Raw genomic sequence first — 25,356 nt, forward strand, 5'->3', positions numbered from 1 at the left:
TGATTTATATATTTAATACGTACCAGTAGTAATCAAAATCTAGGAAACGCAGACATAAAGGACACCCAACAGGTCATTATAACAGCATGGGCTGCCTGTAAGTCTCCTTCGGTGTGCCTCTGCAAACATTCTGAATGCCATGCACCATTCTTTCATGAGACATTTTATCACTTCATATTATTTTGGAATTGGAAACCCTATATTGTACCCTACTCCAGAACCTTTTAACCACAGGTGGTTCATAGTTGAGGATGTATTTGCAATAGGATTTCATAATTACTTTAGTCCCTTCTCCTTGTGAAGCACCAGTAAGTTCCTCTGTATTCTACCATAAATGCTAGTATAATTTCAAAGCTATTGATGTATCATACCTCTTGAATATAATCCTCCACCATCCTTTGCATGTTAATACTCGGATGTTAAACTGTTCTGGTCTGCAATCTGCGTCTTCCTGCAGTTTTTGAAAATTTAATTTTTACGATTGTGAGGCTGATTGTGGCTACAAGCAATCTACATGGTCCCAGATACACACAACATGAGGGGATCAGCAGCCCCAAGTCAGCAAGTAACAGGGAATCCTGCAAAAAAGCCTCGCTTTATATCGCCTCTTATAATAAATTCCTGTTCAGATATGGAATGCGAGCGCCCAGTGGGCCACTTTTGGTAAGCAGAATTGGCGTTGTGGGATGAACCTATAAAATATATTCAAACCTATATTGGGTGCATTTTACGGGTATTTCTCCTCTTTTTAATGTTTGTAATTTATGAATCTGACTTCACAACCCCTAGGGTTTTTTTCCCCAGACATGAAGTATGACTTTGTGTATTATTTAGCATGTAGCCCTTAGAAATGTTTGCTTTTTACCCCATTAATGAGTGACCTATTTAGTTTTGTCTAATTTAATATTTTCAGACAAATGATCCTACTTATAAATAATATTTTTGATATAGCACTCCTAACTTTACACTCTTACACTACCATAATTTTTTCTACCAGATTTGGTCTGCAAAAAGAAATGTTCTTGCCATAGTTTCCACTTTAGATATTAATGTATTAGCTGTAATGACTGTGTGGTTGAGTCCGTCTTTATCAACAATAGCACAAGTGATACAACTAGTGACAGTCTGGAATTCACTCCTGCACTGACACTGGCTAAATGTACAAGACAAATAGACATTTACAGAACACACGTTCTTTTTACCCATGTGTTTTCTTTTGCCTGCTGTAATATTACTTACAAGCATGGTAAGCTGTTTGCATATGGATGTAGTGAAAGATAGGAAGTAAAAAATAGGAATAAATCATGCAGTGGAAATATCACTAGTATTTGTTATGGATAATGTTTGAAATATTGATAGTGTAATCATTATAGTATCACTTCATCAATATAGTATATGACATAAAATATATTTACTTTTTTTAACAACATATGTGCTTGCTGGCAGGTTATCTGTAATCCCCATGACATGTTTTTACAGTGTTTGTAATCATTTCAATGTGTTCTATGTTCCCAAATATTTCTATTATGGCGCACGTAACATTTTATGTTTTCTAATTGCAGCTACTCCTTTAAAAACAGTAGAAAAAGCGCCCAGCGCGCCACCCTTAGAGACTTCAGAAGGGTTTGTGGATGATTTTCGAGTAGGAGAACATGTGTGGGTTAATGGTAACAAGCCTGGATTCATTCAGTTTCTTGGTGAGACTCAGTTTGCTCCAGGGCAGTGGGCAGGGATTGTTTTGGATGATGCAATTGGTAAAAACGATGGGGCTGTTGCTGGTGTCCGATATTTCCAGTGTGAAGCCTTAAGGGGAATTTTTACAAGACCTTCAAAGTTGTCACGGAATCCATTGGAAGATGAGACCAATGGTGCCCAAGATACATCAAGAGCTACCTCGCCAACCTCTGTGTCTTCTACAAATGTGTTTTCTCCTGTGCCAGCTTCTGTAGCTACACCTCTGAAAAGTGCTACATCTTCTACTAAGGAATCTAGTACACCTGCCCAACTGAGCAACCTCACACGAACAACAAGTGAATCGATATCCAATCTTTCGGAAGCTGGGTCGATCAAAAAAGGAGAGCGAGAGCTAAAGTTGGGAGACAGAGTTTTGGTAAGTTTGTCCTACTTTAAGGAATATTGCAAAACATGGTTAAGGGACCCTGTATTCCACAAGTATGTATAATATATTACCACCTAATTTAGTTAATGCTAATTATTTAGGGCCAATTTCAGATTTTGATAATTGTATGGAAGACCAGTGCCACATTTTGTGGACTTTTTTTCCAGTCTAAAATTGGCAATAGACTCAAAGGCGGCGATTTATTTAGCCATGAGGTGTGTTGTAGTAGCATCATGTTTAGGTCATGATCTTCACCTCATTGGTGTGCTAATAAAAATGAGTGAATTTATCATTACCACTGTTGCTTTATTCAATTCCAAATAATCATACTTTGCAAGACTACTACAGAACTTTGTGGCTAATTGAATCACTCCCAGAGGATCTGTTTTTTAAACAGAATTATTTCCATGTCATTTGGTTTGATCAAATATAAAAGGCTTGAAAGAATTTTCTGGCTTTTTGCAACTGATTTCAAGCCTCGTGTCATGGCAGGGTTTAGGCTGAGGATATGCATATGATCTCTGCCCTCTGAAGGACTGAACCTTCAGGGCAGTTGGTGGACTACATTGATTTGCTAGTTCTTTAATACAGAATAGTCAGACTTCCATGAAAAGCTGCTTTTTACAGTAGCCTCCAGGGCTCAGGATAGGGGCAGAGGCACATTAATAGAGTGTAGTAGAATATTTTGTGTAAGTGGTTGTGCATTTTTAAGATGAAGAATGTTTGTTTGTTTTTTTAACCAAACTTAAAATTTTGTAAAATAGCACAAAAGGTTTTGTTTATATTTTTTGTTCGTTTTTTTTTTTAAATATAAGGATCATTATGACTTTCATTTGGTAGCACATAAGAACACGAATCTTTATTGTATGAGCATCATATAGGGAAAAACTAGTTAAATTGGGATACAAATACACTTTCCAAAGTTTCATACTATTACAAAAACCCAGATATTCACCCTAAAATGTTAAATATATTCTTTAATACAAAGCTTATTACTGTCATAGTGGTATACCACCACTGCACATGGGTACAAATTACCCATCTATACAAAATCATAGTTAGAGCTGGGATTATGAAAGAAAGTATTGTGTTGCTGTTGCCATTATTATTTGTTTGACTCCTCCCTCTTTCTCCCTTCCTTTTGGGGAGTCTTGATAGTGTTGGGATGCTCTAAACCACGGGTGTCCAACCTTTTAGCTTCCCTGGGCCACATTGGAAGACGACGAGTTGGTTTGGGCCGCACATAAAATACACTAACCCTAACGATAGCTGATCATCGAAAAAACCATAGAAAACATAGTTAACATATTAAACTTACTTGGAAATGAAGTTAGTAAGAGTTAGGAAACCTGTTGCAGAATCATGATTAAAGCAGTAGTCCCATTACCAGCTACAATTTAACTTACCTGCATCTGTCCCTTAGTGGGGTTCGGGGAATTAAATGCCAAAAACTTTTTTTTCCTCTCTTTCTGCACCCATGAATCATTTTTTTTATTGACCAGTTTGAAATGGTCACCGATATAGGTAGCATCAGGAGGACTAATAGAAATCTACAGAGATTTAAAGATAGGGTGGCGGGAAAAATGGCTCATGGAGCAGCCTCCAATGAGGGTAACAGTGGGTGATATGTTCACCCTACTCAGCACTGCACATTTAAAATGGTTTAAAATATAAAAAATACAATCATCTCTTAATATTTATATTAGATACATACAGAGAACACAGCTAGTTCATAATTGCATGGTGCAGAAAGTCCAAATTCAGAGTAACAACAATAAGATACTGGATAAACTTTCACTGCTGCTGATAGTTCGCGCTGGTTACTCCTCTGTGCTGCGCAATGGATGTCGGGTGTGATGACGTCACCCTCGACATTCACTGCGAGCGCCACACGGAGGAGGAGACCAGGGAGGGAGCCAGAGCGCCAGTTGGCGTGACAGCAAGGTAAGTATTTTCTTTTTTTTTTATTTTGCAGGATTTTTTTTTTTCAGCGCTGCCCCCTTGCCACAACCAAAACTCCTGCTGGGCCACATTTACAGGCATGCTGGGCCGTATGCGGCCCGCGGGTTGGACAACCATGCTCTAAACTAATTATATTCAGTGGTTTTGGATCTAGTTATAGCTTATCTGTATGCTACTATTAGATACAGGTAACAATGGATCTAATGGCTTCATTGGAAGGTGAGTTTGACTATGGGCTTCCATATAACTGCTACTCAGGCCCCCAGCACATGTGCATTTCCTCTTGATGGTTATTCACTAGGTTACCTGGCTTCCCCTGTGCTGGCAATCAAATGGGCAGGATCGGAATAGCTGGTTCCTGCTCCTTCTGGGGACCCTTGCTCAGACATAAATGGTCACAGTAAATATTTGTCAGGTTAGCGGCAAAGCCTCCAACCCAATGAAAATGTGGGCAGTCAAGAGCAGGTTAAGCTAAGAGTTCTCATTTGGGGCTTAGGTAATTTACTAACTTCATTTTTTGTATCTTTTACTTCATCTGAGTATATTGAGTTAACATGGCAAAGGTCTATGCAGGAAGACTGTAAAAGTACTTTGAACTTGAATATTTAGCATTCCTCATGAAATTAGCTGATAAGATGTGTACTCTTCCTATTCAGCATGTTGTGAGTCTAGATTCCAACACCATTCTTTCTAGTCTTGGCAAGTCTTTGATTTGGCAATTTGTTTGGAAATGCACAAATTGATTAATTGATCCACCAGATAAATTTATGTGTGTTAGAGGTCAATGACCAATACTTATCAAGGTTCATCCATCCCCACAGTAAATATGGTGTTTCCCAGCATGGTTTTTCCACTTTTGATGTCTACATTTGTATTTTTGTTTTTACTCTTCACAGATTACCTTAGAGACCTTGTTTATAAATAGAAGTTGAGTATATTCATTGCATTAAAATAATTACAGCCACACCTACTGCTCAATTTATTTCCATGAAAAAGTTCTTGTATGTCAAAAAATTCTGTTGCAACTAGTGCATATTAAAATTTGAATCCACATATATTGCAACATTTATTTAAATTAAAAAGAGGCATTCATAGGGTAAACTTACTTTCTCAATCAGATAAAATACTGATCTGAGTGGGGGAAAAAAAAGCATGCAGTTTCGGGAGAAGTTGGTATATATTATATTCTGCTCATTTCAACCACACCATATTTATTTGAATGAGGTAAACTGAAAGGCAAATCAATGTTATGTTCTTGTCTCCCATATCTGCCCATTATCATTGTAGACCTATATAGTAAGTGCATTTATGGTAGGACAACTTGCTAAACAGACGAATTTCTGTTGATTTAAGAATAACACATATTCTAGCGATCTGTAACTACATGTGCTGCAATATAAGAATAAGTATATTCCAATAATCTGTAATTTTGCTTGTATTTACTTGAATAAAAACAGACGTTTTATAATACTGGCAAAGTTTTTTGCTCTAAAGATGGTGCATTCTGATAATCTGGGACCAAACTTATTACAGGAATTTTTTTCAGTAAAAAATAGGCATTTAAGACAGGTCATTTTCTAGCTCTGTGATAGGATTTTTTTCCCCATGAATTGTGTTTTATTTAATTTTGTTTAAAACACAATGTTGCATATGAGAGTGAGTTTAAAACAACAAATAACTTGCAATTTTCTCATCCAGAAGTAAATTAAAGGGGGTATTCAATTGTTAGCGTTAACGTAAAAAAACGAGCGCTCAAAAAATATTACCGTTTATACGGTAATATTGCGCGAGAAAAGCGTTAATACGGTAGTTTCAGGGTAGTCTCAGGGAGCGGCGAGCTGAAATTCCGCGAGTAATTACCTTATTAACGCTAAGATTTTTTGAGCGCTCGTTTTTTTTCGTTAACGCTAACAATTGAATACCCCTATAGATACATAGCAAGGATAATGAGAATATGAAACATAAATAACGCAGGAGCTAGTTATCTTGGCTATTGTTCACCAATATAAACCCTATGTAGTGTTTTATTTGTTCACATTTAGCCGAGATAGTAGTTTCCCTTGCATAGCCCAAACAGTAAATCCAGTCCTCATCCACTTGCTGTTTTGGACATAGTATTGGCAGGATATTTTTATCAGAGCATAAATGGTATATATTAACTTTCTAGGTCTAATGATATGACTTTTTTAGATGTTGCTATTAAAAAATAAAATATAAAAAAAACCCAACACTTTCCCTCCAAATTTCATAGTGGGCATGTTGGAGCTAAAGATATCTATGAAAGGCTTAGTTAGGAATGCCAAATTCATTGCCAAGTTGTTCAAATGATTTCATATCATTGTTAACCTAGACTTGTCCTACTGTAACAACATTAAATAGCTTGTCCAAAAATGTATTTTTTTTTCTCCAAAATCTAATGTCTAGGGAATTTTAAACTGCACCAAAGAGGGGTATCTGGGTCTATATCTTCCTGCTGCAATATTGAATTCTATGTTTTCCATATATACGAACTACCTGTACTATGAGCAGAGGACCTTTCTAAATTTACATCCCGTAATGTCTCTATTGGTATACGGTACAAACATTTTAATCAAATTAATTCTGTCTATTATAGCCAGGCCAAATTTTTCCAAGTGTAAATATACCCAAATATTTAAATTTAGTGGTCCATTGGAGAGAGTGTCTTCACAGAACATATTGAGGAATGTCTCTCCTAATTTGAAAAAAGCTAGATTGATCCATTTGACTTTGAGACCACAACATAACCCAAATATCTTGGCCATCTGCAATGAGGTACATAATGGTTTGTTTGAATCTGCAAGTAATAACCACATATCATCAGCATAGAGTGTAATGATCCCCCTCCAAACACTTTATACTAGTTATTTCTATTTAAACATGCCAAATGCTCTATAGCTAAAGCACAGCGAGAGGAAGATAATGTACAGCCCTGACGAGTTCCTCTTGTCAATGGAATTGTTTTTTTATCGTTATCCTTTAATGCATAGTCTTGCAGAAGGATCTAAATAAAATAATTTTACACTTTTTATAAAATTAGGATCTATCCCAAAGTGGCGTAACACCTCCCAAAGATGCATGCGTTCCACAGAATTGGACGCTTTAGTCACATCTAAGGACACCACCACTGCTCTTGAATCTGCCCCATGTAGAAATGTAAAAAGTCATCTAATTTTCATAGAGCTAGATTTCCCTGGCATAAACCCTACCTGGTCCATGTGAATAATTTTGGTAATAACCTTGTTTAATCTTAAAGCTAAGATTTTTTTGACCACTTCACATATATGGGCAATAAAGGTACTGTATAAGGCTATAAGAATCAGGGTACACTGGATCCTTAACAGCCTTTGGGAAGAGTACAGTAAGTACTTCAGACATTGAGGGGGAAAGACTACCTTCTATATATAATACTGGTAAGGTATATAAAAGTTTTTTTTTTTTTTTTTTTTTAATTAAAATCAACTTGGACACAATTTAAACATGAAGCCTTAAAACTAAATAAAGAGAATATCACCAAATCAGTTAAAGGAGCCTTTAAATACTCTTTCTCAATAGGGAATAGCGTTGGTAACCAGCTCACACATAACTAATGTAAAAAATAATACTCTTCCCCTAGATTCGTCCCATAAACAATCTGTCCAGATTTTTGTCAACTCTTGTACAGGAGCCAAGATAACTCCACTCCAGATTTTGACAACTTTTGTCCAAATCAGACTCCTGTTTTCTTGAAAATGTCTTAATTTTTGACACTCTAGGTATAAACATACAGACAGTTCGACTGTCTCTACATTCAATGAAACTCCCATTGATCAAGCAAGTCAGGACCTGCTCCCATAAAGGTTATCCAAAATGGGTTAAATTTTCAGAACTTTTCACCCTGTTGCAAAGAAAGATTCAGCCTGAAAATTGATGAGTAATGATCTGAGATACCTCTTGATCTGTTCTCCACCTCAGTAACCAATGGCAATGTCTATCCGAGAAAAAGAGTGAAGCGTGGAAGTAAAAATGAGAATTGTGCTGCGGTAGCATTTCATGAATTGTGCTAATGCAGGGCTGCTATAAGTTAAAGGGTTAACAATTTCCTGCTATCAGTCTAACCGCACATCATTCACTTTATTAAAATCACCAATGCATAATACATATGGGCCAGTTAATTGAGCCATAAAAGCATTGTGGTGTTTAGAACGTCACTCCTATATGGAGGTGGAACGTAGATTAATCATATTAATAAGGGAAACCACTTGATTTCCCTTATTAATATGATACTTGAATACTCATAAAAATGTATCTGCTTAAGGTATCAATCTACATTTTATCAAGTTTACATCGCAGCTGTTTACTTAGTATGCTCCATTTACTGCAAGTTCAAGGGGTTTTAATAAGACCATGGAATAGAAAGTGCAAGAGATTTGCTTCCAGCCAAGTGTGTCTCTAAGGGGCATATTCAATTGTCATGCCGTTAAAACTACTACCGTTATTACGGTAGTAGTTAGCTGGATTTCAGCTTGCGGCTCAGGGAGCTGCAAGCTGAAATCCAGTGAGAAAAAACTACCGTAATAACGGTAATAGTGCGCGGAGCGTGAGATTTTCGGCGTTTCCGCCGACAATTGAATATGCCCCTTAGAAACCAGCTATATCAATTGTAAACTGTTGTTTAAGAAGCAGAGCTCTTCTAATGTCATTCAGTTTACCTCAAATGGCATGACAGCCATGGGTCCACCATTACAAAATATTATATTTCTGTTTCTTAATATTCTATACAATACAATCAACAGTGTTATCCCATTCACTTATATATGAGTGTTATACATTTGTACTCTCACATACCTAAATACATCACATTGATATTGGAATTAAACAGACATTTAAGTATATGAGAATAAATATTTTAGATAGCTAATAAGTTCTCACAAAGCCTTAAAGTATACAGCGTTCCTCATTTATTTTTTAGTAAGGTTTCTGATCAAGCCACTTCGAAGCAATATAGCATAGCATAGGGACGTTTTAGATTGGTTAGTCTATTCTTGATATATGCTCTATACTTTTGTACATTTAATAAAAAATGATGGGAAAAGTGCCTACTGATGGCCGTCAAATTTAATTGAACCCTTTGTTTTTGTTAGGCGTAAAACAGCGTATTTGTCCTTTTATAATGTAAGAATTTGACAATCGAAGTACATGGGGGGGGCCCTGGTGCAGGGTGTTGTGTACTCTTTCTACCCCCAAATTAAGGCTAATCAGCTATTTTTCTAAAAAAAAACAAAAACCAAAACACCTTCATTACTGTCTTAAATTTTTATGTAGCAGACCTACAACTATCAAATAGTTTACAGATTACCATCTGAGAGGCCAAATTACTTCTCACTTTTCACATCTTTCAAATTTGAGATATGGTGTTCCGCCTCGCCTAGACACTCCTATTATATTTAGGTCATGCCTCTAAAGAGCCAGACCCATTTGGTCCTCACTGATGTTATCACTCACTCACTCTCTGCTCTGAAGATGTTTTTTGTGCCAGTTTATTTACGGCCCCCTGGATTAATTGTTGTTGCTATAGCTTTACAACATTTAATGTTTAAAACACTCATAAGATTAAGCAAACCTGAAATTTGTTTCTTCCACAGTTTCCTCTTATTCCATTGTCCTTTAATCCAGATTTCCATCCAGGGTAATCTCTAGGGGCTTTTAGGTCATCGTCTGACAGGGCAATGGTCAGGAGTAGTCAACTGATGCCAAATGGTCATGTATATGTCTTCTCTGTTTGCAGGAAAAATTGGGCCCTCTCCCTTCTGAATTCTGGTTGTACCTGCAAATTAGACCTTACTTACAAGGCCAGGAAAGAGGCTAACTAGCTTTGAGGACCTGTTTTGCATCTCCTAAACACCCAAGCATTCTAATATGTATTAAATGCTTATCATTAACCTTTCTAACTCCTTACTGGGTTACGCTGGATCCTGGGACCCTGGGGCCTGGAATGGGGTAGTAATTACCAGACTTGGACTTAAATGTTCCAATTTACTCTGGCGAGCTCTATCAGTCTTTCGGTGATGAAAAATTAATTCAAGGTCTTCTCTTGATGGTACAGGTGCCCGTCTCCGCTTTGAAAAAATGTATCCATGTGTCTCGGGATGCTGCTGGATCTTAGCTCCCTTCTAGATTAAAGTTTGAAAATGTACCATAGAATTGTTTGTCAGGATCTGGCTGCTGCCCTCTGCATCGCATGCTGCTTATTGGCAGCTCCTGCCTCCAGGACCTTGGACTTGTTTTATTATGCTATCTGGCAGTACCTGCGTTCACCAGACGTGCTGCTATTGTGCCCTTTCCTTTGTTATTACTAGGGTTTAACCTGTCTCACAAATTATCTCCTGCATCTGGGTGTTCCCTACTTATACCTGCCTCTCTTCCTCTCATATGCTGGTCATTGTTGTTTTGTTGCCCTTCCTCTGGTTTCATTCTCCTGCTGCTCGTGTACCCTCGGCTCTTCACATTTGCTGCTTATACCACTTCTCCGGATCTCTCTCTACTTACCTTGCTACCTGTGTCTGCGGTATTCCTTGCAACCTTATCAAAAATCCCTGTGCAGTTTCAACTATATTGGTTCATACTATTTATTTGTATTTTCTAAGCAATAAACACCTTATGCTTCATCACATCCCGGACTCCTTAGCTGTGAGTTACTTTGAAGCGTGACAGTTTAGTTGTCTAGTGCCAGAGTGCCCAGACTTCTGGTTATTTAACCTCCCAAATGTTTAGATCTCCCAGCACAAAAAATCATTGCTCAGACTCTTAAATAATACTGCAAAGGCAGTGATTCCAATACATTGGAGGTCGTCTACTGTTCCTCAGAGATTAGAGCAATGGTTTAGAAGGATAGCCTTTTATATGACCATGGACTTCTTTTTCATTACTAGCCAAAAGTGATTTCCAGAATTTATTGCATTGTGGCTCTGTTGTCTTGAATTTTAGGAGTCCCTTTCTAATCGCTGCCTTATGGAATGTGACTAACAATAAGGCAGTTTGGGCGATCTAGGCATGTTCCTTCTGGTGGCTGGAGTCTCCCCTAGATATTCTACTTATTACTACTATTCTGTAATTTCAGAGAAGCCCTGAGTATATTCTTTTCCCACCACCTTTTCACTAGACTCTTCCTTTTGTTTATTTGTCTCCTACTTCTTGTTTTATTGCACTTTTTATATAGAAAAATTTTAAGGCTGATTTATTTTTCTATGATTCAAAATGTTTTGAAGTACTTATTACGTGCGATTATTATCACTTCAATAAAGATAGATTACACACAAAAAAAATCCACAAAGAATTGCGATATGAATGTGTATGCGATATAGCTTCAATGAACAAATGTTTGCTTAATGTAAGATGTATTTTATAGACAATACAAACACGGAAAAATCATGACTCTAGATGATGATGATGCTCTTTCCCAAGGCTGAGGAGACTACCCAGCCCTCAAGCAAAAAAAACTGGTTTCACAAAACTTTAATGTATTTAACACCTGCTCACACGCCCTTTCTGTAGTAGTGAGGAGGATGTGGTGATGTCTCGTTATGTGTTGTCTCTTTCTCACTTTTGACTTTTGGTCGTGTCCCCACATGAATCCTCAACGGGCTTCTGGATAATAGACTGGTTCCACCCAACAGGGATCGGTTTGGTAAAAACCCTCCATACACCAAATTAACGCTGTCTCAAACTAAAATTGGACACATGGAATTAGGTGCTGAAAAAAACTGGTGCATTTATTAAATGCAAAAGCTAAAATGGGCAGATAGTACATTTTTATAGCAACAATAGATATTCAGATATAAAATGTAACAGTTTAGCAGCAATAAAACAATGTAATGGACAAAGGTTTAAATATGATAATGAGATGTATTGAACACAATGAAAATTGAGTTAGAATAGCAATTCTTATGAACTTCTAGACAGAAATATAATGCAAGAGGTACATGTGGAGCATTCAACTTAAACTGATCTCTTAAAATATAAATATTTTAATTAAGCTAACAGTAGAGCATGAAAATATGAATCTAGTTTTGAATCGGATTCAAACTTAAATAGCTTCTAAGAAACAACACTCTAAGAAATGATTTATGAGTCCCTGAAGCTACACACCATGAATGCCAATCGCACTCTATAAACCACAATAAGCATGTTGGAGTACTCTCTTTCGGTGGTGCACAGTAGTTGAAGACATTGAAGTCCAATAAATATAACATGAATAGAACAGTACTTGAAAAATAGAAATTCTTTAATGAAACAGCGCTCCAGTGATTTGGAACAGTCTTTGTCTGTGACAGTAGTACATTCCAACGTAACACTGACAGTCCTAAAAGCATAATTTCACACCCTCTGTGAAATATAGACTGCTCTATCTACACTTAGCAATGGAAACTGTAATACTGGTTCACAATAACTAAGACCCTGACACTTTAGATTATTCTTATACAACACAGTGTTTCTTGCCGCACATACTTTGATGTTTTGGTCTATGTAGTTGTACAAAAATCCTATGACGGTTTGCATGAACTCATGTTTAACTAGTCTTTCCTCTTAATGCCAGCTCTTGGTGAATAAGCAATTGAATAATCTGATTCTTAGCTTGCCAGCAGGCTGTTAGCCGCCTCTGGGGTTTTCCTCTCCCTATCTATAGTCAGATCCACTGGCGGCGCAGGCACTCTGGCTTTGTTTTGCCACTAAAACAAAAACTCAAATAACCCCAGTTCTGTAAATAGGTAGCATTACATCACATGTTTAGACCCCAGGAAGAGAAGATTACCTGTTAAGTCTGGGTAATTGATCTTTGAAGCAGATCACAGAAGTCAGAGAGAGCGCATTGCCAAGTACATATTACCTTTCACCACTGATGTCAACATTTATTTGCAGTAGTTTAATCACCAAAACAGGCAGTGAAAATGTTATACTCTGTCTTAAAATTTTTGACTACAAGCCAGAGACCCCACCAAAACAAGAGTACATTATGGAGATTTACAACATAAGCTTATCCGTAAATAACCAGATTTTGTGGTTACGGCTGTAGATCTGTACCTGACTGTCGAGTACAAGTATACTTCCATAAGGTTGTGGTCTCTGGTCACTTACAGATATGAAATTGGAGCTATATAAAGTGTAATGCAATTAAACTTTTGGTGTATGAGAACAGTCAATGAATCACTGTTGCTTCCTTTTAAGCAAGGTTATATAGCAATGTTAAAAATCTCTAAAACATGTATCCTAGTCCTTATGCTGAAGGAGTTTAATTGCTGCAAAATAGTCAAAACCTGTGCATAAGAATTGTCCCCCCTCCCCTATGAAAGCACTCCTGTATAGTTTATAAGCAATATAAAAGAACCTTTAAATTAAGTTCTTTGTTTTTTTTTTGTTTATATACATTTACAAATATAATACATACATTTACACTAAGCTGTATAGTGTTGTGCTTGTACTCTTCAGCTCAACACTACCTTCAGAGCATGGAGCCTGAAAATGGTATACAAAAAGTTGAAGACAAAAGGGAGAATCATGGAAAATATGCATTGACAGCTGCAGACCACTATCAATTATATCAATATTGAAAACATGCAATAATTCTATTGTACTAAAGGGTGTGGTGTGGCTTACCTATTTGATTCCAGACATACAATTGTGTGGGAAGAAAATTGGACACAATGTGCACAGTATTTACACAGTGCGCGCACCACAGTGACTGTGCAGGTGTGCCTCCATTGTCTACTGGAGGAAAATAACTCGGCTTGGACCATAAGTGCTTACTGCAAAAGCTTTGACCAGCCTAGTGCAAATTAAGCAATGAAACAAATGTCTGATTAGATGCTATGTACTGTACTTTTGTCCGTTTTACTAAATTAATTAATATGGATAGCGAGAGCCCTTCTAATTAGGGTGCATGGGGTACAAATGTGTAATGCCTGACTGCTCATTGCAAAATAACGAGGCCCATGACATCTGTAGCAGCACACCGATCCCGAATGATTACATTTTAGAGACGATATACATCGTACTTTTGCTTCCTGAAATCTCAGCACTCTACCTCCAATTTAAAACCTGGCTATCGGCCTGTTAGGCTTGGCATTGCAGGCAACATACCCCCATCAGTTGAAGCGCAACATTGTAGTGGGAGGGTCCAACCAATCAGTGCGCACTTACTTTATAACAGTCTGCTCTCTGATTCCAGGATCCTCTTTTGATACATTTTTAAATCGTTTTTATTTGTGGTTAAGATTTGGAATATTACAAGTGTCTGTGCTTATTTTTATTTTAATGGATACCATTGGAGAGTCGGAGGTTACAAATGTTAGTTAAGGTTGGGATGAGCACAGGAGACCCAAAATTGCTGATCTATGTGGTGATAGGGTTGAGTGGCAGGTAGTAGAGTTAGGATGAGAAAAAAAGGTAGAGACTTCATCTTCATTTGAGGGATCAAATATCTACCTGATGAAACACCTGACTATTTCCTTTCATCAAGTTATTAACCCTATACATCCATATCACATGGCTTTGCCTTTTCTTACTATATAATATGTGAGCTGTAAAAGCATGGTTCAGATCTCAATTAGTTGTCTCCATTCTGTGTGTCATTCTGATGAAGATTGTGATGTTTTTAAGCAGCCATTGTCAAACCTGAGCTCTACCATCACTGGCATAGCGATTCCTCATAGTCCAAAATGTATTTTGATTCCCCTGCCGATACCAGATGTCGCCAAATTTTCTCAAAGACTGGTGAAACGTGTTATTAGTGTGGTCACGTACCAGATAGTAGCATACTGTAATAAGCCTCATTCCCCTGCTCTACCGATGGTATACATCCATATCTGGCATGTGTATCAAATGTATTAAAAGCATGCCGAGGAACTCCTTTGAATCTTTACATTAAGGTTGGGATACCTGGACCTCCTTCTACAACCAGCCCCTGCTTAACTTGTGATTTTGACTCTCCTCTAGGCAGCCCTTATTACAAGATTTAATTGTGCTAACCATCATTCTTTCTCATGGACCGACCTGAGTAAACCCACACGCATCACCCACACCCCCACTCCCCATTCCTGGTCCTCACTATCTCTGTCCTATGTCCTTCCATATGACACTCAACCCACCTTACATGAAAATTGTCAGCTTCCATTCTAGCCTTTAATCCTTGGTTGTTTTATTGTTGCGCATACTGTTGTAATGAGCACAAAGTATGCTGCTTAACATCTTGTTCACAGAATATGTTTTTTTGTTATATTTATTACTCTGCACGCTTTCAATAAACAGTTTAGAAAAAAAATGCAGTTGTCGGCTTCAGACTTGAACTGGAAATTAAAATGTACTGCATGATACTTAGGCCTAAGCCTTGCCATCTTCTGACTGATTGTTCGCTGCCTGCCCTGAACTTCTGGCTTATGTTTTGATTACTATTCTGGATTGTGACTTTGTACTTTATTTGCCTGTCTATTTTGACTTCTAATTTGGACTGACCTTTCATCCAGATTAGGAATTTGATGCCTTCTCATTTATAACCTGTGTTCTGTCTTTGTGTTTATGACATTATTAGTAACAGCGATTTGCTTACATATTTGTACTCTAATAATTCTGCAGACATTTCCTTCTAGACTACCTCATATATTCTTATGTATTATATTATAAATATATTTAGTTCCTACACAAATAAAATACTTGTTCAAAAACTGTATTAAGTCTTTTGCATTGTCCAAATTTGCCTATATTTTTCCAGTTAATACCTGTCAAGTTAATATATTTAGCTCACTGCTAGGTTTGTCACATGTCACAGATCACCTCACATGAGACCACATCACCAATGCCACTTCACCGAACCCCGGTAAGTATAAATGTAAATCACAGCATCACTTGCTCAGTATTAATTCATGGATCAGCTGACTGAAGATCAGACCCACAGAACAGTAAGTAAAAAGCTAGGAAAGCTGCTAAACTTTAGCCAAAGCATTAGGAAAATAACCCATTGTTCAACAGGTCTCAGATAAAAAATTAAATCTGCTGATTCTCACACCCAATAGCTACCATATGGTTGCTGGCCCTACCCCCACCTATACTACACACACTAGTGCACCCTCACAGTGTACTCCTTCCACACTCATTATTCTTGTTTCAGCTTTGCCCTCTTCCAGTTTTAATGTAAGCTCTCTCGTGAGCTACTAGGAAAAATGTTTGGTGGCCTAAAACCTTGGTATTATCTGTAGAAAACAGCACAAAATCTAGTGCAGCTCTGTAAGGAATGTTTCTAAATGGTGATATGTAATTAATGATAGCCACAAACGGTATACATAGTGTACTTGATGTATATACAGACTGTTGTGATTGATTATAGAAGGAGGAGGACTTTACTGAAGCAGTGAGTCATGTGTCTAGATGCAAACTTCGTTAGTGATGATTATATTCTGCTAGCAATGTAAATGAGGTATTCATGATCTGTTATACCAACTGGCATTTGAGACTGTCAAGGTCAGTCTAATGATGTAGAGCATTTGTACTTACTGGTTGGTTGGTATACTACAGTGTTACTTGGCCAGAGAATGAGATTCATGTGCAGTTGCCAGTTTAAAAATTAGCTGTGTTTTAAGTACATTTATTAGGCCAGACTGAGATCTCAACTGTAAAACGCATAACACCACGTGAATTACAGTTTTATTATTTGTACAGGAATATCTCTGCTTCCTTATAAGAACATGGAAAAGTATTTTGTGCTGCATAAGTAAAATGCACAACTTGATAAGATCTGAGGAGGTGTGGTGTAGCCCAGCTCTAAATCCAGCGTAACAATAGGACTGGCTAGGTATGTGTGCAGCAGGCATTATTTGCCCTGCATATAATAAAGTTTACATTTGCACCCCTTGAACTAAAACATTATTTGCTTGGTGGTAAATTATGCACCATCGCAAAATTAGCACCTAACTCTAAATCAGCCCCTAGGACCTAGGTGTAAATTTAACAAATACTCTTTATTACCTGCTTTTTTTTTTTTTTCTTTTGAAGCTACAAAAGTGACACATGGAACATTATTTTGATCTTGTGGTGGTTTAGTCATTGCTGTACAGCATGTAATTAAGTATTTCTTTTCTAATAAATGGAACCTTTTTATTAATAAGAATCTGTTTAGGACGAAAACTTTTGGTTATGATGCATAACTTTTAGCCTGTGTAACACAAACTGTCAATTTGATCTTAAACAATAACGTTTTGTTTTTTTTGTGCTACTTTACCCTCCCTGCAAAAATATGTAATTACCATGTTCAGGTATTTGGAACATGATTATGTAATGCAAGTAAATTAAATTATATATAAACAAGTGGAATTTACAAACTTCTCTTTCTAAAAAGTTCTTAAATTTCATAAAATTGTTATGAAAATGATGTCAGTTATTGGATGTGTATCAAAAGAACATATTTTAAAATGTGTAATAGCATTGAATTCTACTTATTATATATTAAACATAGATCTGTCATGACACAAACTGTTCGATACTGTGACTAATGTAAAAATGTTAATGTTTGTTTTGTGATTTATTAGGTAAGCGGTTCAAAAGCTGGAGTTATACGGTTTCTGGGTCAGACAGACTTTGCCAAGGGAGAATGGTGTGGAGTAGAGTTGGATGAACCTTTGGGAAAGAATGATGGAGCTGTAGCTGGCACAAGGTGAGTTTGTCTTTTTGGTGCAAATTGATGTCTGTGTTACTTTGGTAGTCTAATAGTATGTGCTAATCTGAAAGAACCTTCAAGAATATTTACAAAATAGCTAAGGTTATTCATCTGGTGGGATTATGTTTAAAATCTGCTCCTGGTGGATGTAAACCTAGATGAAATGATTACTGCTGAACTTGACAATTGTATTAGATAATAGGAGCAGGCCAAAAGAGCCAAATTCACTTGCAAACCTTTTTATATCTGTGATATGCATATGAAGTCAATTATAGTCCAACCCTTTTCCTCCTGTCAAAAGGGTGTATTCTCCACAAACAGATTTTGGCACACCCTGAGTTAGACATTTGCTTTCATTTTGCAAACTGCACTAGATTAACAGTTCTTGCCCTTTTACCACCCTGGCAGTGTGAGTCCCAGGCATGCAATGGCTGGAACAAGGCCAGCGCAGAGGCATCTAGGACAGTGGGGCCCACTGTAGACCAGTGCATTTGTTCCACCATCGCTATACTTTTAAGTGGGGATTGGGCTCCAATACACCAATGGCAAGCCGCCCCTGCTCCTCCTGTCGCTGGGATGTATTTTCGTGGCAAATCAGCAGTCCGAATATGTCGGGCCCTTGACTATTGGTACATAGTACTGGGGAAAGACAGAAATAGAGGAGGTTGGAATGGGGTGATAAATCCCCTGGAGGAGGGACCCAAATCCACATCTGAAAAGTCTTGACTTCTAAAATCTTCAAGCCCAGAGTTACATAAGACTTAGTGACTTTGTACTGTTATCAATAATCAATCTTTGACTATTTTGCATTTTAAAAATGCAAGTTTTAGTGTGTGAAGTCTGAAAACAGCTTGTATCCTTAATTGTATTTATCAGTATTGGTAAGGAATGATGAAGCTCTGGTATGTGTGTGTGTCTGGGGTATTAGTTGGAGGAGCTATATTTTCTGTGCATAGTAAACTAGGCAATATTTTATTAATTAAATGAAAATATTTTCTTCATATATGCAAACAATCCCTACTGGTTGCTCTAATTATTGAAAAAAAAAATAAAAAATGATATAACTCTCCAATGAAGTGTTGAATCAGTTCACTGCTTAACCTTATAGTAATAGGAAAGTTTTACTTAGAATTGTTTTAAAGCCTGTAGCTTCTGAAGTTTGTTGCTGCTGTTGTAATGGAAAGTATGCATTGGATCTCCTCCTCTTTTATCCTTTGTGCTGTGCTCTGTGTTAAAGCTTCCCAGCCAGTAAGTTTCTAATTTCACCACATCACTGTCTCTCAGAGAAGGGAAGAGAGGATCATGGTGCAGATAATTTCACATGAAATGTAAATAAAATCACTATAATCGCAGGAACAAGAAGAAAAGCAGGCATGTAAAAAGGTGTTTTCATATTCACCTCTGCCGACTCCATGAGCCACTAAACAGCAGTCATGTAACTACATAGCGCTGAACATGACTGGGACAAGCTTCCAACTATTTTTGCTTTCACAGCTTCATCAGGGAATACCGTCCCAGTCTAATAGATCCAATAAAAAAAAGTTTTTAAAACAAAATCTATGTTATGACCATGTAGTGTTGTCAGTATTAATATCCAGTGACCTTCTCTTTAGCATTAAATATTACATTTGGTACCACCTTTGGGGTAAGTGATTATTTATTTAAATTTTCTAAACTTTGCAGTGTCCTTTTTATTCTAGTACTGAACTTTTTCTTTTTTCATCTTTTCTTCTGTACTTTTCCGGTAACACTCCATTAGCTACATTATCCACATTGTATCACAATTGATGAATTCTCTAAACCTAGTCGATAAGAGAGTAACAACCAAATCTGCACCTCTAAAACATGCATGTTAAATTAGCTAACCCCTAAACCTAAGGTGTCCATAAATGCTCCCATTGTACCATCTGTAAATTCATGAGTATAATCGTTTTATTTAGGATTCTTGTGAAATAAACACATCCGCATCATCTGAGCTTGTTTTAGCACCATTGGCGAAATTGGAAACCTGCTTGTACATGGGTTGTATCTTTTCAGTTTTCTTGTATGTAGAAATTGCAGTTATATGGTATTGTTACCTCCCATGGCTGTGGTCATTGGTTCGCTTATAAAGCAGGATGCTATATTTGGGAAGCTTGTATGTGCTTTATGTGTTCTTCCTACAGGTGTTAGTTGGCTTCTGTCTTTTTGTCCCTGGGTTGTATCCCTCTGGTAAAGAAATTGGAACTATTTCTCCATGACCCGATGTGCTTGAATAAAATATTTTTTTACAGTACTATTAAACATGTTTGTTTCATATGAATAAATGTATAATATTAGTCAACTGCTAATAAGATAAAGTTGTTGAGATCAATTAGTTACAGGACATAAAGAAGTCATCTATAGTGGACATGTAGGAGTTTCTATAAAGCTGATGAAAGAGCCATAGGACACAACTGTTCTGTAATGTTTTCAGCTATACATGTATATTTTGTTGCCTTTGGAATGGGAATATTGCGAAGAGGCTTGCGCAGCAGTCCTCTGCAGATGTTCTTCCACTCCCTTAATCTATATAGATAGAACTTTATTTTCATTAAATCATAACTTTATGTCTGCATATCTCCTGTTCTTGATCTTTGACTGAATGTATTCTGGTGCAGGTATTCATCAAGGAAACCACACTTCTCTGACCTTATCTATGGTTGATTTTTGTTTTTCAGATATTTTCAGTGTCAGTCAAAATATGGTTTGTTTGCACCTGTACATAAAGTTACACGGATTGGTTTTCCATCAACTACTCCAGCTAAAGCCAAAACCACCGTAAGAAAAGTACCTGCAACATCTACCACACCAGGTTCTTTAAAACGCAGTCCAAGTGCATCCTCTATAAGCTCCATGAGTTCAATTTCATCTTCTGTGAGCAACAAGCCAAGTCGCACTGGCTTGGTAAGTGGCTTTGCCTCACTTTACAGTGTATGACGCTAGATCCCAATATTACAAACTTACTAAAGTTCTATTTCTTATATTCTGCCAACTGCTCTCATGAATTCTAAAATCCATTCTATGTTTAGTGTTCTGCTAGTGTCCACAAATATTGTTTATTTTCCTCTATACAAGATAGCTGTTTGCTTAAAAATAAATAAAACAGTCAAGTTGGTCCTCACTACTTGTAAAGCTCTTTATAAATACAAAACTATGCATAGGAAATGAATAGATATTGTTCTTGTTATAACTGTACTTTGTGTTTACTATAATGCCAATGAACAGTTAACAGAAACATCATCCCGATATGCAAGAAAAATTTCTGGAACTACTGCTCTTCAGGAAGCCCTAAAAGAGAAGCAACAACATATAGAACAACTTCTAGCTGAAAGGGACATGGAGAGGGCTGAAGTTGCTAAGGCTACAAGTCATGTAGGAGAAGTAGAACAAGAATTAGCTGTGATTCGAGATGGACATGACCAGGTATGAAGCTATACAAGCATGTTTGTTATGAATTATGCACTATCTATGCTTCCTTCTTGCTTCCAGAAGGCCACAGACATTTGATCCTAGTCGAGTAGTAGGTTGGAGACTAACCTTTCCTAAGCTTAAAGAAAAGTTCCAGCTCCCATATTTGCATGTGTCTGCCGTGGACATGATGGCAAAGACTGATGATGTTGGCAAATATGGCTTTATTATGCTCTTTACTTTGATTTCTTCCTGAGCATTTTCATATAATTTTGTTTTCCAGTCCACTTTAATGCTCCAGCTCATGGTTCCATATTGACTGGGGAGTTTAGATTTCATGAAATCACTCCTTGCTTAATTTGTATTGTTGTGTAGTATCTAGGTCAGAATTATGACTAGATGCTACTCCCAGAGAAGTGGTATTCATGGGGTAAAGTGGTGTTACTTTAAATCTAATAGGGATTGGGGAATATAAATCCCTTTAACATATATATGAAATTTTTCTAATCCATGTTCCCGCAGGGTACTCCTCATACTATCTATGTGATTAAAAACAATGATGTGCTCTACTGGATGTCCTCTTACTCTCTGTAATTCTTAATTAATGAGCAGCTTCTATCAGGCGCGGGCTGGCAGATGTCAGCCCGGGGGGTGCACGCCGCATCACAGGATACGGGATGCGGCCGCGTGATTGATGACGCGCCTGTGCAGCCGCATCACACATACATCACATTTATCGCCGGTAAAAAACGGCGATATTGCTTCCGGGGGGTGGCCCTAACAGCTGTGATTCTGAGCGACCCGGGGGGCCAATGCCACCCTGCCCCCCCGGCCCAGCCCGCCCCTGGCCTCTATTGTGAGGTGTCCTACATGAAATTTACACCACTAAAAATAAGTTGTACTATTGAGTAGTAACCTGCAATTGGCAATGACTTTTTGCAGAGCGGGGAAAGCATTGATTGATTGATTGTATGTATGTATATTTTTGTAAAATTATCAAGTGATGTTAATATGTGTATAAACTCCTGTAAATGGCCTTATAAGTGTTAACCTATGCCTCTAACTCACTACCACACTGCTGCTCAGAGGGGAAGTGCTACCCCAGAGCCTGAGCCCACTTAGTAACTCTCTGAGCCATTTTAATCTATGAATAGCAAATATAGACTTCAAAATAAAAAAGGAATTTCTGTTAAAAACTCAGTTAACTCACTTACCCATATTAACAGAGATCACGCTATGAAATACCTCCAGCCCCAACACGTGTTTTAAATACATGCTTCTTCGATTTTTTACAGTATGTAATGGAAATGGAGTCCAAGATGGACCAGTTGCGTGCTATGGTAGAAGCAGCAGACAGAGAAAAAGTAGAACTCCTAAACCAACTGGAAGAAGAGAAGAGGTAACAGTTTTTTTTGATATGTTTAGTTTACATTTCCCCATACAAACATTAAAATTTAACTATGTACTGCTCGTGTCTAATACATAGCAAAATGATAGCAATTACTCCTGGCTGTCCCTGCTGTTTGTTCTTTCAAACACCAGTGCTTTCCGCCACACTTTTGCACTCTGTGTTCTCCATGATGCACCTTGAAACAAGGGGCTTAAGCTAAAATCTGTGTGCGCAGAGTTGTATAAATGACTAGTACTCTTCAAGTAGTGTACTGTATAGAGGGGGTGGGGGACAAATTTTAGTTAAGTGGCGATGTAGGTTAGATTTACAAAACAAGGTGTAAAGAGAATACATTTTCAAGTTACAATAGAATACATTAAGGCTATTCTAATCAATTATTTTATTAAGTGAGTTAAAACAATTGATTGCCACCCCAGAGACTTTTGAATTAAAGAATGCAATAACTTTTATAATATTCAGTTCAAACTCATATTCTCACTGTTAAAAGGCTTGCCATATCTGTAGACATACAATAATCTGTTTTTTTTGTGTAATCCTTGTTTTACAGGAAAGTTGAAGATCTCCAATTCCGTGTTGAAGAGGAATCTATTACCAAGGGTGATTTAGAGGTATAAAAAACCCCCACAAAACACCCCATTTTTTTTTGTTTCTGTTTACCTCTATTGTACATAGGAATTACATTTGAGCTAGGTGAATTCTCTTTGCCCCTTTTTGATTTTACAATTGCACACCAGAGAGTCATAAATACAGAGCAGATCAAGTGGACCATAACAGAGAGCTATTGTTCACAGATACGCACTCAGCAGTGCAGAGCTTCCAAATACAAACTCAATAGTTCCATCATCATCCCTGGTTGGTGATGCTCCTTGCTTGCTATTGCTTTTCACAATCTGAAATCAAACTCCAATATCTTTTTAAATGTTTATAAAACTGGTAGGTAATATGGAAAGGTTATCTTTTTAAATAACCGAAAACATAGTTCTGCTGTCTTTTAAGTCACCTACAGTTTTCTAAACATGCCTACAACATTGAATCTGAAAATGTCACTGGTTTTCCCTTCCTTTTAAGCTTTCTATGAGAAATGTGAGTTAAATGGGCCTAAAATGCCTCACAATAAAATTGTAAATTAGTCAGTTTTTATGAGAAAACTGTATATGACAATGTTATTGCTTGTATGGAATATTTCCATAAAATTACATTTTCACATTTTATTTTTATTTTTTACATTTTAAAATCTCATTTTATCATGTTTCCTTTCTGTTTAATTATTTTCCAATTTGATTTATAAGTTAAACAAAAGGTAAAATCATGAATAAAATATTAACCATCCCTAGCAAATTTTGCCCAAAACAAGAATACACATATACAGGATTAAAGCACTAATAGCTGAGCTTTTAAGCTTTCATTCACTGGTGCATGCTGCTTTTTATAAACTAAATTATACATGCAAAAATCATTTTCTAGATTACAATATTTAAATACCAAATGTTCTCTGGGGGAATTTTAGAATATATCCAACTATATAACCCTCAGTATTATTAAAGTTATTTACAATGATAACTTAGTGTTAATACAAGAAGGGTAACATAGTACAAGTAAAATTTACAGAAGGCAATTAAAAGGACAACAAGGGAGCCAAAATAGGGGGGGGGGGATGTTTATCGGAAAGAAAGCAAGACGCTGGTCACTGGCTGATAGGAGGGGATCAAAGGGAGTGTTGAAGAGAGATGAGGTTGGAAATGTAGGGGAGGGGGGGGGGAAATTAGGCGTCAGCTTTGCGGGTGAGGAGTTTGTATTGGATTCTGTAGGGGTTAGGGAGCCAGTGGAGGGATTGGGATGGGGGGAGTCAGAAGCAAAGTGGTGGGAGAGAAAGATCAATCTAGCAACAGTGTTAAGGAGAGATTGAAGATGATAGAGGCAGGGGAGGGAGAGACCAAAAAGTAAAAGGTTGCAATAGTTGAGGCGACAGATATGTAAATGGACTAGTGTTTTGATAGCGATGACCGAGGCGAAGGTTCTAATCCTGGCGATGTTATGTAGATGTAAATGAAAGGAGTGTGTGAGTGAATGAGGAGAGAGTAGTCGACTGGACTTGAGAAACTGAGGGAATTGTGTTACTGTCAACAGAGGTGGGGGAGGGGGGGTGGAGACTCAAGAAGAAAAGAAGGCAAGGAGTTCAGTCTTGGACATGTTTAGTTTGACAAAGTGTTGAAACATCCAGAAAGAGATGTCAGAAATGCAGTTTGAAATTTGAGATAGGTGGGAGAGTGAGAGGTCAGGGGAGGACAGGCAGAGTTGGGTATCATCAACATAGAGCTAGTACTGCAGACCGAAGAAGCTGATAAGATGAACAAATGAAGAGGTGTAAGGTGGAAAGATCAGGGACCCCAACAGGAAGAGGGAGGGGAGGAGGTGAAAGTAGGGATTAAAAAGGAATGGTTAGAGAGATAGGAAGAAAACCAAGAGAGAACAATGCTGCGAAAACCAAGTGAATGAAGGGAGCGCAGTAAAAAGAGGGTGGTCCACGGTGTCAAAGGCTGCAGAGAGGTCAAGAAGGATAAGCATGTAGTAATGACCATTAGATTAAGCAGTAAAAAGATCATTAGTGTCTTTGGTCAAAGCAGTTGACTGTGGAGTAGATGGGTCGACAGTTAGATTGGAAAGGGTCAATTGGAGTTTTCAGAACGGAAGGTAGTTAGGCAGGTGTAGACAAGCCTTTAAAGTATTTTGAAGGTG

At 37.4% G+C, this 25,356-nt stretch overlaps 1 protein-coding gene across 2 annotated transcripts in view; it reads left to right on the forward strand.

Annotated features, from left to right (window-relative positions):
• CLIP1 (CAP-Gly domain containing linker protein 1) overlaps positions 1-25,356 on the forward strand; it is a 90,626-nt gene that overhangs the window by 9,207 nt on the left and 56,063 nt on the right. For both annotated transcript variants that reach the window (XM_075177888.1, XM_075177879.1), the window contains exons 3-8: positions 1,563-2,110; positions 17,653-17,777; positions 20,480-20,705; positions 21,027-21,224; positions 22,505-22,608; positions 23,168-23,228. In XM_075177888.1, coding sequence (XP_075033989.1) covers positions 1,563-2,110; positions 17,653-17,777; positions 20,480-20,705; positions 21,027-21,224; positions 22,505-22,608; positions 23,168-23,228 — 1,262 coding nt within the window. The remainder of the gene's footprint in view (positions 1-1,562; positions 2,111-17,652; positions 17,778-20,479; positions 20,706-21,026; positions 21,225-22,504; positions 22,609-23,167; positions 23,229-25,356) is intronic.

Source organism: Mixophyes fleayi, chromosome 1, assembly GCF_038048845.1.
Source record: "Mixophyes fleayi isolate aMixFle1 chromosome 1, aMixFle1.hap1, whole genome shotgun sequence".
Classification (NCBI taxonomy): Eukaryota; Metazoa; Chordata; class Amphibia; order Anura; family Limnodynastidae; genus Mixophyes; species Mixophyes fleayi.